We start from the raw sequence: 15,543 nt of genomic DNA on the forward strand, positions 1-15,543 counted from the left end.
CTGTTTGCAAAAGAGTTATATTTTCACAATGTCCAAATTTGCTTTAAAAGAATCATAAAGATTTGTAGCTCTTGCTTCCTAGGGCAGCAAAAATACATTTCTTTTTTAATTGTTTGATAACAAAAGCAATTTCAGCATATGTTAACGTACATCTTTTTTTGTGAAATATATCAGTTATCCAGATATTATAGTTGTTAATTATACTTTATATATATTTAATACTGAGCGGTGGACAAACATAAAGATAGTACTGCTTGCTGTGTCCTGGAGACTTGTGAATATCGATGTGCCACTTGTTATTTAGTGAACATGTGTGTGTACAGAATAGAACATGTACTTCCTTTTATACAGCATACGATGGGGCTGCTTTATGATTTACCACAAGGCAAGGCCTCTTAATTCTGATAGATTTTTCTTTTCTTGAGTTATTTCACCAACTGGTACTATTCAGTAAAAAAATCTTCCAGTACAATTTTCTAAAGAACATAAAAAGCAGGCCAAGAGTAGACATATAGGTTTCTCAAGTTGGTGATTAGTAATTAGACCCAGGTTTTTAAGGCCTTATCTCTCAAAGATGCTCAGCTGGTAAAAAATGCCTGTAGTTACTTCGTGGGACTTAACATTCAGTGCCTACTGAGAATTTTGGGAGGTTTTTCTTGGCATCCAAATATATTTAAATTGCAGGTGTAAAATGCCAATTCCTTTTAAGTGACAGTAGCTTCGGGAGGTTTTTATTAATTTCTGTATTTATTGCTCTTAGTTTAGGTAAGTTACAGTGTTGAGGTATTGTTTGGCTGCATAGTCTGTGTCATTTTTTCATGATGGGGGGAAAAAAAAAAACTTGACAAGGAGAAATTATGGCCAAGTACTTCAGTTTCTGTCTTCCTGCTGTATTGACTAACACCACAAAAGAATTACTGTTAAGTTGTTCCAGATTGGTTTGTATATACCTGTACTTCAGTCGTATGCACATGAATTTGAAACCTTAGTTCTGATACTGTTTGTTGTGTTACTAGCGCTGCTGAAATAAATTGCCACCTGTTCAAATGTCCTTTTTGTGCCTCCAGGATAAGCTGGGCATGGAATGTTTTGCTCAATTAAAAGTTCTCAGCAAACCACTTAACAGCTTGGAGCTAAGATTGGTTTTTGGAGAAAGTAGATGGCAGGAAAAAATGTGCTGTCTGAAAATTGCTGCCACTGGATGGAAGATGAAGAAAGCGTTGCTGCAAGCTGATGGGCTGATAATCAGGGCTAATCATTTAGAAGATGTTAGTCTGGGTAGGTAACGCTTTTGAAGAGCCTAACAGGATGATTTCTGCCATCTCCATGTTTTTTCTGTATACAAATGGAAAGGATGTGGAATGTTCCCTGGCAAGAAATGCATTTATGTGCCTCTTGCACTCTGTCAAACAGGTCAACTAAAGATGTTTGTGAAAGCTGTGCATTCACAACTGAGAGCAGAAGGAGTTAGATATAGTCATGCAGAAGAAAGGTTTGCTGAAGATCCTGTCTCCAACCAGTCAGACCCTGCCTTGCTGAACCAGCTCTGCAGCCGGGTGCAGCTGTGGCCCGCCATGGAGTACGTAGGAGTGCTCTGGCAGTACAAGCTGACGGCAGATTACGTGGCCAAGGCTTGTGCCAGAAGGTAAGAAGCAGCCTGGAGAAAGAAATCCTGCATTCCTTTTATGAGATTCAGAATCCCTAGCTAAAAGCTGTGACTTCAGTACTTCACATTTGTATGTAAATCTGTGTGTGTAAACGTATATATTAATATATATGGCTGTGTTTATATGCATATATATGTGGTGCATACATGTTTGTGTATATTTATGTATAAAAAGGCACATGCACTCATCTGCGTGCAGAATTGCACTTGGGCAGCTATAAAAAGTTATCAGCAAATGGAATAGTTTAGTGTTATGATGAGGAAGTAGTTTTCTTCTTTTCTAACTTAACTTATTGATGCAAATACAGGAATGCTGATGTCCAAGCCCCTTGGAGTAAAAACATTAGACTCCAGAAGTTGCTTTCTTAATGATGGAATGGGTTAGAGGTGGAGAAAAACTAAAGCCTTTTATGTAGCAAATGGTACATGGTATTTTCCTTTTGGAAATACATAGCATTTGCCTTTTAATGCAATAGAAGAGTCCTTCATATTAGGAACTAACATGAAGATGTTTTATTGCCCTGTTGCTGGGGGCTGCTGCAGAAAGACTGAATTACACCTGCTGATGCAGGAAGTACAGGAGCATGCTTGCTTCATTTTGTGTAAACTACACACATATACTCATCGTTTAAATTAATGTTATTAATTTAAGAAGTGTTAGTATTTTAATGGGCCAAGTGTATTTATTGTCTGGTTTACCGTTCCTTAAAAGAAAGCTCTTCATTTATAGATCATTTTTCTGCAGTGAGACCCCTGGAATCACTGACTGACTCTTGAATTCAGCAAAGTTCTGAATTCCACAAGAACTATAAAACTGGAAGACAGTTTGTCTCCAAATGTTTTGCTGAACATGTAGATTACAGCAACAGAAGATTCCACTTCTTCCCCATTTTGATGCATTTAGATTTTGCTAACTCTGAAGGATGCAAATGTTTTGAGTATTATTTCAGTGCTTGTTCTTCTGCAACATTAAAATGCCGTCATTTTAACTTTTCGGGGAGTCTTTGTTAGTGAGACTTCACCTGCTGTTCTCAATTTGTTTACTGTCCAAAAGACTCATTTCACATACCCTGCTTAAGCATTACTTATAGTGTATTTCTTTTGCCTGCTACAGGGAGAACTGCAGTCAAGAATTAAGCCTGTGTTCAGATCTAGTTCAGCTTATAGCTTTTTCCCTGAAGTTGACACCAGCTACTTCTCACCAGCTATCTGGACTGTGGCACTTACTACACCTTAATAAGGTAAGAATAAGTTTTAGTTTAATTAGTCTTGCATAATTTTTCAACAGACTCTTCAAAATAGACATATCTTGTACGATTTTTAATGTGCAGTCTTTCTACCTGTGCCTGACAATAATTGTTCCTTCTTTTAATAAGAAATTTTATTCATTGTGAGCCTGCAAAAAATATAATTAAAACACAATATTAAAACATAAATAAAATACAGCAAACTCTTAAATAACGTAATCTTATATGATCTAGTTTGGAACTATCGTTCCATTCATCCATCTCTGCATGGGCAGGTACTGGGAGAATGAGGGAGGAGATTTGGTTCAAGACCATCTGAGGAACCTGGAGGTGCACAGATCCATGGGATGTGATGAGATGCACCTGTGGGTCCTGAGGGAGCTGGCAGATGAAGTTGCTAAGCCACTGTCCATCACATTTGAGAAGCAGGGGCAGTTCAGTGAAGTTTATGCTGACTAGAGAAGGGGAAACATAACCCTCATTTTTAAAAAGGGAAAATAGGAAGACCTAGGGGAGTACAGGCTGGTTGGTCACACTTCTGTGCCTGGCAAGATCATGGAGCAGATCATCCTGGAAACTACAGTAAGGCACATGGAAAATATGGAGATGTTTGATGACAGCCATCATGGTTTCACTAAAGGCAAATCATATCTGGATTGTGAACAGCTTGCCCAGGGAAGTTGTGGGTGCCCCATCCCTGGAAGTGTTAAAGGTTGGATAGGGCTTTGAGTAACTTGGTCTGGTGGAAAGGTGTCCCTGCCCATGGCAGGGGGTTGGAACTAGATGATCTTTAAGGTCCCTCCCAACCCAAACCATTCTACGATCTGCAACTTAATGGAAAACAGGAAATTGAATGAATGGCAGGTGCCAGCCTGGCTGTATCTCTGTATTCAAAGTACTTTTATGCTGAAAAATACTAGCCTCTGCGTTGTAACTCAAATAGGCTGGGACAGTTGTTTGAGGCATTTTCTGTAGAGCTTCTAATATGTCAGAGAAATTCTGATTGTTTAATATTTAGCTGTGATACAGTGGTGATTGTGTTCCCACAACGCTCAGTAACCCAGAAGTTCACTTTAAATGCTACAGAGCAAATGAAACAGATGGCTTTATCTGTTTCGTACTTACATAGCAGAAGGTTGCACAGTCACAGACTGGAGGCTGTGTTCTGACAACGTGCTCTGTAACCACACTGCATGTTCCACAGACAGGAGGAGGCAGTGCAGACCTCAGGAACTGTACTCTCTTTGTTGAGAAGAGATGCAAGCAAACACTGTCTGGATTTGAAAAGGATCTTGAAGAATATCTTGTTCTTCCTTACTGAAGAACAGTGTCATACTCCACTCTTTTTGTGTGTGTGTGTGTATGTTCTTGATTCTCTTTTGCTCCCAGTAAGTTATTTTCAGCTCTAGGTCTTTCTCTCTTCCTAGATATCCTCTGAAGAAATGTCTATTCTGTCGTCTCAACTAGTTAATGCTGCATTAGCATCTTTTTGGAGCAGTACTTTCAGCACAGACCCAGACTACTGGTTGACTTGGAAGCCGCTACCCGCAACAGAGGAAAAGAACTTTTCTAAATCCCATATAAACTGTTCTATGAAGGTTTGTCTCTTCTGACCTAATCAAGCAACTCAGCTGAATATGCTTTTATTAAATAATTTAACCGCTTTCTAAAGCAATACTGTAAGTTGAAGCATAGTCAATGCGAGTTGCATCTGAACAATCTAACTCTTAATCTCTTAATTTAGGGCCCAGGTATTTTGACTCGAGCCGTTTTCTCAAAGTGCTTCTTTGAAATTCTAACTAGCAGCAGCAAGACAAGCCAGTGGGATGTGAGTGGGCTTCCTGTTCTGTCATCATCCCACGTGACACTGGGAGAATGGATGGAGAGAGCACAGCAGCTCCACGAAGTCAGCACAACGCTGTGGACCAACCTGGCTGTCTCTCCAATAGCAGATTTTAGGTATTAAGACCCCTCTTCCACATACAGGTTGTTTAAATCAGGCACGTTACACAAGTTTGCTTACTGTGTGTCAACTTGTTTTCATTCCTTTGCCTCCAGGAGCACAGATGCTAGGCTGCAGGGAATAATGCTGGGCAGGCAGCTCTCTGCCCTGGTAGATCTGGTTCCAGTGGACCTTCAGGAGAGATTTTTGGAGTGCTGTGAGAAGCTCTACCTCAAGGATCCCGTTGCATACGAGTACCTTCTCAAGATACTTCGAAGCATTACTGATCAAGAGTTACTTCCTAAAGAATTCCTGTTTCTCCTGCTCACTTGCCTGCAGCAGTTCTTTGGGGAAGGGCTTAAGGAGTTACCAGAGACAGCTTGGCGAGGAAGCCTCTGGGTGAATATTGGTTTGGTGCAGATCCAGGTGTGGCTTCCGCAGACCAGGTTTGATCCAGCTGTTAAAAGAGAATACAAGCTCAAGTATACAAAAGAAGAGGTGGGTGTGGATTTGGCTTTTACCTCTGTAACTTATAAAATCAATGCAAAGGACTTTGACTTGGGTGTTCTTGGGCATATCCATATTCATGACTTTTAAGCTATATAGTTATAACTACTTTTACTGTCCTCTGTGAATCGCATATTTAAGAATTTTCATTGAAGTACACATTCATCCCACAATCTTCGCAAACTTCACCTAAATTAAAAAAAAATAAAATTCCCCACACCAAAAGCAAAATAACATCATCACAACACCAGAACCTCAGAGAATGCTTTATTCTTTCAATTTTAGTTGCACCAGCTGGAGTGTGAATGGAAAACAAATGATTTGTCATCCCAGCTGCATACAGGAAAAAGTATTGAAGACAAAGCAGTCAGCAGCTATATCCATCCCCACCTCAGGTAACAGCTCAGACCTTAACTCTTCTCTTTCAGGCTGGAAACTTCATCTTTGGATGCCCAGGCTCCAAAGTTTTTCTCCACACTTAAGCTTTTTTGTGTTCTTCTGTAGAAATAAGGGTTACTGATTTAAATGCATCAATTTGCATCTTGAGGTGGTAAAGAAAAATACAGAAGCTGCTCTGTTTACTTGCAGTGACTGGGGAATTGTCTGTATGCACTTTGTACTGTTGTAACTACAATTAAAGCAGCAGCCTTCATATATTGATCAAATTGAAGATATGCCCAGAAGTGAAAATAAAGCCATACATCTAAATTATGGTAGTTTCATTAAAATATGACAATGTTATTAACAAATTGAAACGAGATGGAATGTGTGTCTATCACTGCAGCTCTTCAAGGCTGTGATAGATACCAGTGGTATTTTGAGGAGTACTTGGACCAATTTGTACCGGGTAGAAATCTCCAGATATGAATTTTAGCAACACCTTTGCCCATGGTGCTGTGGATGAGTTAAATATCCTGCCACATAGAGTACACTGTTGACATTCAGAATTTGTAGCCATTGTTTGGTTGTTGGATTTGTTTTTTATTATCTGAGGAACTTGGGGAGGAAACTTTAAGAGAACAGAGATTTCTCCTTTGTGCCCGTTTCCAAGTGTTCCTTGTATGTGGAGATAAAAACTGTATTACTCGTGATTTTCCACTATTAATGGATGTTTTCATTTAAATTATTAGACACGCAGAGGATCGGATAGCTCTGTGCTATTGCTTAAAGAGAACAATAGTCCTTGAAAGCAATTTCTGAATAGCTGAGGTTTGCCAATTGCTTCCAGTAATACTGCTTTTTCCTTAATGCTTACAGAGCTGTCAGTTAACAAGCAAAATAGTAATTTAAGTTTGTTGAAGTGGAGGGGGGGAGAGAAAAGTACATATGCATGTTATCTGTGTGTTGCTTCTTGTTTTTTCCTTACTTGCTGTTTCACACCAACTAGCAGAATATTTTTGATTAATCTTTTTATATATCTAACTTACGTTAGATAAATATAAGCACGTTTATGTGTCTAAACTGGTCAATGTTATTTCTCAACAGACTGTTGCACGAAAGAATGCAAAGGTTGAAGGAGCAGATAAGCAGCCTTTCCAGAAAAAAGGCCTTCAGGCCTCCAGCTCCACCCTACGATTGCTTATACCAGGAGGCTCACCAGTACATCAACAGCGTAGCGCGGGTTTCTTCGGTCCAAGACCTTTTAGCCCGCCTCCTGCAGTTCCTGCGTGGGGAAAGACCTAAATCCCTCCAGGCAATACAAAACCTGTTAAATGAAGAAGCATCTTGGCAACAATCACACCATCAGTTTAGGAAACACCTGGCCGAGGAGTATGCTGTGTTCCCTGATGCCATCCTTCCCCTGCAGGCTGCCATCCTACAGCTGCAGCACGGCATGCGATTAGTGGCTGCTGAAGTTTATGCAGTGCTCCAAAGCTTTGTGCGTCCAGCTGACCTGACCAACCTCCTCACTTCTTTGTTGGCATTTCCTTCTGTTGGCCATGCCTTCCCCACTTACTTGGCTCGTGCAGAAATTCTATGCTCGGTGAATTCAGTTGAGGTCCTTCACGGCCTCAAAAAGTTTTCCCTGAAGCACTCTGAAGGAGAAGCTGAGGGGGTAGAGCAGCCTTGCCCGACTCTGGAGCAGCTCTTAATGAATGCTTTGTTGCATCTTCGATGCCATGTCCTATCCAGAGGAGAGATGGACAAGAAATCTCTGCAGCTTTTTAGACATCTGTGTCAGGTAGGAGCTGAATGTCAGTGGCCAGGATTCTTGCACCAAACTACCTTGTCCCCAATACAGGACATGGATCTGTTAAAGCAGGTCTAGAGGAGGGCCACAAAAACTATCAGAGGGCTAGAACACCCTTTCTGTGAAGAAAAGTTGACAGAGTTGGGGTTGTTCAGCCTGGAGAAGACTCTGGGTAGACCTTATAGTGGCTTTTCAGTATTTAAAGGGGGCTTATATGAAGGATGGAAAGAGACTTTTTACCATGACTTGTAGTGATAGGACAAGGCACGGCAGTTTTAGACTGAAGAGGTTGGACATAAACAAGATATTTTTTTACAATGAGGGTGGTGAGGCACTGGAACAGGTTGCCCAGAGAAGCTGTGGCTGCCCCATCCCTGGAGGGGTTCAAGACCAGGCTGGATGGGGCTTGGAGCAACCTGGTCTGGTGGGAGGTGTCCCTGCCCAGGGCAGGGGGGTTGGAACTAGATAATCTTTGGAGGTCCCTTCCAACCCAAGGTATTCTATGATTCTACCTTGATAATTGTCAGTATGATGCTCTTAAACTGTTTTTTTCCCCATTGAATTGATAAAAGATAATTTTAATGAAATCTAAAATATTGGACTGACTTGTTTGGATTTATCAAGGCATAAAATCATAGCCTGTGATGGTTACCAAAGATTTTATTTATTAAAAAAAACAACCCCACAACAAAACGCAAAAACACACCTAAAAAAACCCCAAAACAAACTTTGTAGAGAGTTTCTTTACAAAACGGTTAAGAAAGGAGACTAGAACTTGGCCAAGCACTCTGTTGTATACTCTTTTCTCTGCTTTTTCCTCATTGGTTTGTTGAGAGGGCAATTTAAAAATTTTCTTTCAGGTGAGATGGCTTTGATTTATAGCATTGTAGACTGTAGAGAAGGAAAGAGGCAAACAAGATAGATCTGCCCCTTGGATGAAATGCGAGGTGATTTTAAACATTAACTTCTGTAAAGCAGGCTGCTGTGTGTTTCCTCAGGCAATTATCAATGAATGGGATGAACAGGAACGCCGTGCCCAAGAGCGGGAGGCAATGGAGCGCAGTCTGTACAGATACAGGAGTAAAAGTCATGGCAAAGGCCGGAGCGAGGAAGAGGAGGAAGAAGAAGAATTTAGGAGGAGATTTCCCTTTCACGAAAAGGTAGCAACTGTAACTGACAAAAGTTATGTCTGAAGTAGCTCCTGCAAAAAATGGGCTGTAAGTAAAATGAGATGAGGAATTAAGTGGTTTTTCCTTCAGCCAAAAGTATATTTGGGTAGAAAGGTATTAAGTACTGTGGGTTTAGTTTATTTTCTTTATAGAAGGTTTTTGGAATTAACTTCTGGACTTGAACTGTACTGTGGTTCAGCTGAATAACTTCAAGTTACCGAATGAGGGTATCATTACTTGTAAAATTCTGGAGTTTGGTTCATTTAGCAAGTAAGGTCTGCTGAAGTTTAATTACTTCTGAAGAAATCTAATCTCCTTGATTAAATAAAGCTGTGAGATGTTCAACAGAACGAGAGGGAATGGCTTTAAGCTCCAACAGGGTAGGTTTAGACTGAACATTAGGAAGGAATTTTTCACAGAAAGAGTGGTCGGGCATTGGAACAGGCTGCCCAGGGAGGTGGTTGAGTCACCGTCCCTGGCTGTGTTTAAGGGATGTTTAGATGGGGTACTGAGGGATAGGGTGTAGGGGAGGACTTTGTAGAGTAGGGGAGATGGTTGGACTCGATGATCCCAAGGGTCTCTTCCAACCTGAATGATTCTATGATTCTATGTTTTTCAAATTTAACCGCCCTGCATTAGTGAACGATTTTTCAAGTGTGACTTCCCCAAGCAATGTTGTGCAGTACAGAAACGCACGAGACAATTGCACGCGTTGGTGTGTTGTTGGGCTCTAATAGTTCAGATCTTCAAGCCACCAAAGAGTATTGAGGTGGTTCCCCAGCAGGAGCTCAGGGCTCACCATACTGCCCTCTGGCCCGCTGTGGTTGTGCCCTGAATTGTTTTATTCACCTGTATTCCATTTCAGACCGACGTCTGAGCTGTGTGGTAGGCACTGTGTCTATATAGCACCAGGTTTAAAGCACCAGCATGCTGTTGCAATGCCAAAAAGTTAAAAAAGGGAGGTGGGGAGGGGAGTCATTAAAGGGAGAAATTATAATTGACCTTTGATTATCACGTAATTTGCAGGACTTTGAAGATATCACAGCTGAGCCAAGCCTAGAAGAAAAAATGGAAACTGAAGATACATCGGAAGACCAGCTGGAAGTTGATAGAGCCCTTTTGTCCAAGAGCTCTATGCAAACAGTAATGATGGTTCATCAGCAGTTGTGCTTAAACTTTGCTCGATCCCTGTGGTACCAAAAGAGTCTGCCTTCTCATCAAGCCAAACATTATTTCAGTACATTTATTTCCTGCTATCAGACTGGTGCATGTCTGGTGTCACAATTCTATCCTTTAATTGGTAAGATTGCTAGCAATATTTCAGTATGTTTCTTCCATACTCTCATCTCATTGCTTACGTGTGTCATAGTCTTATATCCTTGTAATATCTAACATGCTAAGGCTTGGGATACGGGGAGGGAAAAAAACTTTTTCTGTTCAACTGAAAAAAGAATTAATAGCTGGGATGTCTTCCTTTATTTTTGCTTTCTAGGTGCCAAAATGAATGATAGTCTTTTGGGAAGCCAGCTTCTAGCCAGCACTCTTCTTCACAACACCTTTTTTGAGGAATTGACTTCAGATCTTGTGCTGCAGCAAGATGGCCCCTATGACTTCTACCAGCACCCTAATATTCAGCAAGTCCGACAGTGCCAACCCGTGCTGGATAATTTTGCTAAAGAAGTAAATGGGCTGCTGCAGGAATGGCCAGAGCATCCAGTACTTGTGCAGGTAAAGACACCTCCAAACATGTTTGGGGAAAACAGGAGCGGTTTAGAATTGCATTTGTCTGTATAGATATGCAGACATGTGCACACATACACTTGCCTAGATTTTGTCTGCATTACTTAGGCACATGTTTTGAAGTCATACCCATTTCTTAAGAGGTATTAGGTATTATTAGCTGTTATATTTTAGTTGTGTTAATTGATATTCTCTTCCTACTCTGATCTTACAGCTTTAAGCAATCTTCAACCTGCCATACTTCAAAGATTCTGGAAGTCTTTAGCTGTTCAGCCTCCTAGTTTTTTCCAAATAGCTTTCTTTTATAGTGTTTTAAAATGGATATATTTGGTCTCACTTATGAGGCCTGTGTGACCCCTGGGTTATATTTCTTAGAGTAATGCAGGAACTCAGAATCAATTGGACCACAAAAAAGACATTGAGGTCCTGGAGAGGGTCCAGAGAAGGGCAAAGAAGCTGGTGAGGGGACTCTTATGAGGAGAGGCTGAGGGAGCTGGGGGTGTTCAGCCTGGAGGAAAGGAGGCTGAGGGGAGACCTTCTCACTGTCTACAACTCCCTGAAAGGAGGGTGTAGAGAGATGGGGGTCGGCCTCTTCTCCCAAGTCCCAGGTCAAGACAAGAGGAAATGGCCTGAAGTTGCACCAGGGGAGGTTCAGATTGGAGATTAGGAAACATTTTTACATGTAAAGGGTTATTAACCCTTGGAATGGGCTGCCCAGGGAAGTGGTTGAGGCACCATCCCTGGAGGTGTTTGAAAGACGGGTTGACACAGTGCTTGGTGCCATGGTTTAGTGATGGCTTTTATCAGAGTTAGACTGATGGTTGGACTAGGTGATCTTAAAGGTCCCTTCCAACGTAGACAGTTCTATGATTCTGTGGTTCTTTGCACTAGATCATTTGTGCTCCTTTCCCCTAGTGCACTGGCCTTAAGCTTATACTTGAAAGAGGAAGCAGTTGAAAATAAAATAAAAATAAAAATTTTATCTTTTGCAGAGGAGGGTTATGCTAATACAAATTAGCTTAACTTTATGACTGCTTCTGTTGAAGATGGGTTACTATAGGTTGAATGCTTGTTTTTTATTCTGTAGCTGTTAGTTGTGATGGACAGAATCCGGAGTTTTCCACTCTCCAGTCCTCTCTCAAAGTTCCTGAATGGCTTGGAAATTCTCCTTGCAAAGGCACAGGTAAGAAAAGAGCTAAAGGAAACGTTTTTATTTTCTCTTCTATGCTTCCTTATGTATATTGGTACCATCATAAAAACAACTGAAAGCTGTCCACTTGCCAGGATTTGGGGAAGTCGCCTTGCTCCATGCCATAAATTTAAGGTGTAGGAACATAATCCAGACTGTTGCATGAGTCTTGTCAAGTAAAGACTTAATTTCTGGCTTTGTATGAAGGGGAACTTTTCTTTTTTTTCCAGGACTGGGAGGAAAATGCTAGTCGAGCTCTGTCCTTGCGGAAGCATCTTGATTTGGTCACACAACTGATTATTCAGTGGCGTAGACTGGAGTTGAAGTAAGAACTGTCCTTCCCTACTGCTTTTTCTTAGATACTGTAAGCTTCCATCTCCGTATGGAGACACATTCCAATGCAGGATTGCCTTCATCACGGAACATGTGTCTGTGTATGTGTGTCCTAGTAACAATGTGGGGAAAAACCCCAAACTAACAGCTGCACTGGCTTGGAATCAGCATGTCCAGCTCATAGTGACCCTATGTCTATGCCTTAGGAGGAGCAGAAGCAGAATGGATAACTACAGTACTTCATCTTAATTTTTTCCCTATCTTCATCCTAGAGCTTACTGAGCCTGCAGTGTTTTGTCTATTTAACAACCCCCATTAAATTGGCCTTAAAAATTATTGTCTAGTCTCCTGATAATATCACGTAAAACTTTTATATCCATAGTTGGCCGTGGTCAGGAATTGCACAAGTCTACCTCAGGTTTTGTGAAAAGAAACTTTTGAGGCTGGCTCTGACTGGTTTTGTTTGACAGTCCCTTGTTTCCTTCATTTCTTTCTTCATTCTTAATAATAGTAGTAAAAAAAGTGATCCTCGAGATCCTTGTGTGTATCAAGCACATGTGCAGATTATTCCCTCCTGCAAAACTTTCCTTTAGTAGGAAGAGAAAATTGGGGTTTTTTTGTCTTGGAGCCCAAACTACCCATGATATTTTTGCTTTTTTTTTTTTTTCTTCTCTCCCCTTCCTTTTTGCTTCCAGTTGCTGGTCAGTAAGTTTGGACAATATTATGAAGCAGCATGTAGAGAAATCCACAAAGCACTGGTTCTCAATCTATCAGATGATTGAGAAGTATGTTCAAGAGCAGACAGAGGCAAACACAGATGGTAAGTGCTGTTCTTATATGGATGTGTGGTGAGGTTCCAGCAATTATTAAGGGTACATAATTAGGTGCTAAATGCCAGTTTGACAGTGCACTTTCGGGTGTCCTTCTGGCCCTACAATAAATTCCATGGCTGTCTAGGTTCTTTCCTATAGAGTAAACTTTGCTTGGTAGTTGAGCCCTGTGTCTCAAAGTGCACTGGCCTTTACGTCTTAGGTAGTGTTAAAAAAAGATGTCTGTAAAAAGCATCTAAAAGAACTGTGGTAAGTTGTGCACATATAAACATTCAAACAGATTTGGAGGGTAGGAGGCCTCCATCTGCAGCTGGAAAAGGCACCTCATGCTTTTAATTGCACAAAGCATACTTCATATCCCAGCTGAACTGCATTTAACGTTCTCTATATATATAAAGCCTGAAGAATTCTAACAGCAAGTATGTTTTGGTACATACTGTTCTTAGCAAATCTGTCTGCAGATGTTCATGTTACATAAAATAGGGGAAAGAATATAGCTCTCAGTCGCTTGCCTCCCCAAAATTTAACAAAAATTGTAAAAATGAAAGTAGCATCCTCTATCTCATTCTTCCAAGCCCATGACTAATTAATGCACTTACTTGAGGAGCTTCAGATCCTTGGATTATGTTACATATCCAAGTGCAACAGCAGGTGGTCTTCCATAGGTAGTGCTCTAAAGACACTGTATTCTCTACCAGACTCTTCTGACATATATTTATGTCTTGATGATTTTGAGGAGTTAAGGAACTGGCAGTGACTCATTTAAAATATGGCTCCTCATGACCAAAGAAGCCGGTAGTTGCTAGAGAATAGCAAGTATTCTTTAAATACTTGATGTGCTCTGAAATCATACATTTAGCCAGCCTCCTCAGCCACTGTCTTACTGCTGCCTCTCTTGTCCCCTCTCCTTTCTTCCAGTGTGGTGTTTGTTGCTTTTACTTATTATTAAATTAGAATTCTCCCCCCCCTCCCCCCCCCAGTGCCCCTTTCCTATTTTGTTTTTAACCTTTTCTAATAGAGACCTCATGTTGAGTTGGATGTTTACAAAGAGCAGACAATTTTCATGTACAAGGTGGTGGGTTGTTGGGTTTTTTTCCTCATTTCCTTCTTCTGGTGCAATGTTCAGAAGCTGGAATGGATCTGCAAACACTGGTGAGCACACTACAGGCTTTCATTGAGGGATCCACGCTGGGAGAGTTTCAGGCACGGCTTCAAGCGCTGCTGGTTTTCCACTGCCACGTCTTACTGATGCCTCAAGTAGCAGAAAAGGGTAAGTTGTTAGTGCTACACGTGTTGAATCTTCTTTACAACAACCTGACCATCAGGTGCTCGAGGCTTTTCAAACAGATCATTGATCTCATAAAGGCAACACAAGCCTACGCTGCTCTTTCTCCCATTTTCATGGAATACTGTTGCTCAGTTTACCCCATCTTCTGGTGTTGCTAAGCTTCATGATTGCAGAATTAAAAAAAGGGTGCTGTATTTCTCCACTTGATACTGAAGAATATCCTGTTTTAAAAGAAGCCTGTTATTGTCTGTCCCTTCTAGAGGTTCTGTGCAGCATCCTGTGGAATCTCTACAATTATTATAAGCAGTTTTCAGAGTGTGTTGAAGCCAGAATCACTGAACTTCGTCAGCCTATAGAAAAGGAATTAAAGGTAAAAGGAAACTTTGCTCAGACAATATACTGCTCAAATCAAAGGAACATTGGAGCAGATATTATTTGAATTTGTATATAATAGCTCTGTTGGCCACTGAAATGCCTACTGTGCTTCACATTTTCCTCAGGAATAATTTAATTTAGAGGTGGGGGTTGGTTGCATTCTTCAATGTTTGGTCAGTCCCATTCAGCTATGGAGGTTTCCACCCAGTAGTGAAGCCCAAAGCCCCTTTGGATTTCCCAGCATTTGGCCATGCAGTGGTTTTAGTGGGAACACAGATATTAATAGATTAAGATGCCTATGCAATAATTTGCTCACTTACTAAAATGTCTTGCATTTTAAGCCCAACACATCATCGTGGCTTTAAAGATCATCTTTTACATACAAATATTTCATTGCAATAATATAAGTCATCCCATTGATTATTTATTTTCCTAATAGGAATTTGTGAAAATCTCCAAGTGGAATGACGTCAGCTTCTGGGCTATAAAGCAATCAGTTGAGAAAATACGCAGGTAATTCAGAGCCTGGAATTAAGCTTCCTATTTGGAACCTTCCTTCTAGATGATTTCTCTATGATGTTACATTTAAATGCAAGAATGTTTCTTCTGCTCATAACACAGTGGGAGTGTTTATTTCCAGCAGCTGAGAAATTGGCAGTTTTATAAAACCCAGTAACAATTTTGCTTTCCTTTGGTAATTAGGACTCTCTTTAAATTCATGAAGAAGTTTGAAGTTGTTCTGGATGAGCCCTGCCGGCCTGCCTTGGTGGAGATTGGTAAGGAGGAGCAGCTGGACTGCTTGGAAAAGCAGGAAGAATCAGAGAGCAAAGAGACCAAAGTTCAGAGGCTGAACAACACGTTAAGAAAAATCCTGTCTGCTAGAACAGATGTTGCCAAGGTGACTGTATTCTTTATCCTAAGTGTGGGAAGGATATTTACTCTGTTCTCTTCTATATGTTGCTTTTCACCGATTTATGCAGGAAAATCTTATATAAGTGTCAAATGTGTTGAATACATCATCGACTTTTTGGTCTTTCTTGTGTTCAGTGTTATGAAACACTGCAGA

The 15,543-nt window shown here is 40.8% G+C and overlaps 1 protein-coding gene across 1 annotated transcript in view; it reads left to right on the forward strand.

Annotated features, from left to right (window-relative positions):
- Positions 1-15,543, forward strand: part of MDN1 (midasin AAA ATPase 1) — a 92,645-nt gene that overhangs the window by 53,452 nt on the left and 23,650 nt on the right. Inside the window, exons 56-73 of the mRNA XM_014964580.1 lie at positions 1,068-1,278; positions 1,414-1,645; positions 2,781-2,907; positions 4,341-4,511; positions 4,658-4,872; positions 4,972-5,353; positions 5,648-5,757; positions 6,848-7,544; positions 8,552-8,713; positions 9,749-10,022; positions 10,215-10,450; positions 11,550-11,645; positions 11,882-11,976; positions 12,680-12,804; positions 13,941-14,084; positions 14,363-14,472; positions 14,917-14,990; positions 15,180-15,375. Coding sequence (XP_014820066.1) covers positions 1,068-1,278; positions 1,414-1,645; positions 2,781-2,907; positions 4,341-4,511; positions 4,658-4,872; positions 4,972-5,353; positions 5,648-5,757; positions 6,848-7,544; positions 8,552-8,713; positions 9,749-10,022; positions 10,215-10,450; positions 11,550-11,645; positions 11,882-11,976; positions 12,680-12,804; positions 13,941-14,084; positions 14,363-14,472; positions 14,917-14,990; positions 15,180-15,375 — 3,657 coding nt within the window. The remainder of the gene's footprint in view (positions 1-1,067; positions 1,279-1,413; positions 1,646-2,780; positions 2,908-4,340; positions 4,512-4,657; positions 4,873-4,971; positions 5,354-5,647; positions 5,758-6,847; positions 7,545-8,551; positions 8,714-9,748; positions 10,023-10,214; positions 10,451-11,549; positions 11,646-11,881; positions 11,977-12,679; positions 12,805-13,940; positions 14,085-14,362; positions 14,473-14,916; positions 14,991-15,179; positions 15,376-15,543) is intronic.

The sequence above is a fragment of the Calidris pugnax genome, unplaced genomic scaffold (genome assembly GCF_001431845.1).
Source record: "Calidris pugnax isolate Ruff unplaced genomic scaffold, ASM143184v1 scaffold219, whole genome shotgun sequence".
NCBI classification, from domain to species: Eukaryota; Metazoa; Chordata; class Aves; order Charadriiformes; family Scolopacidae; genus Calidris; species Calidris pugnax.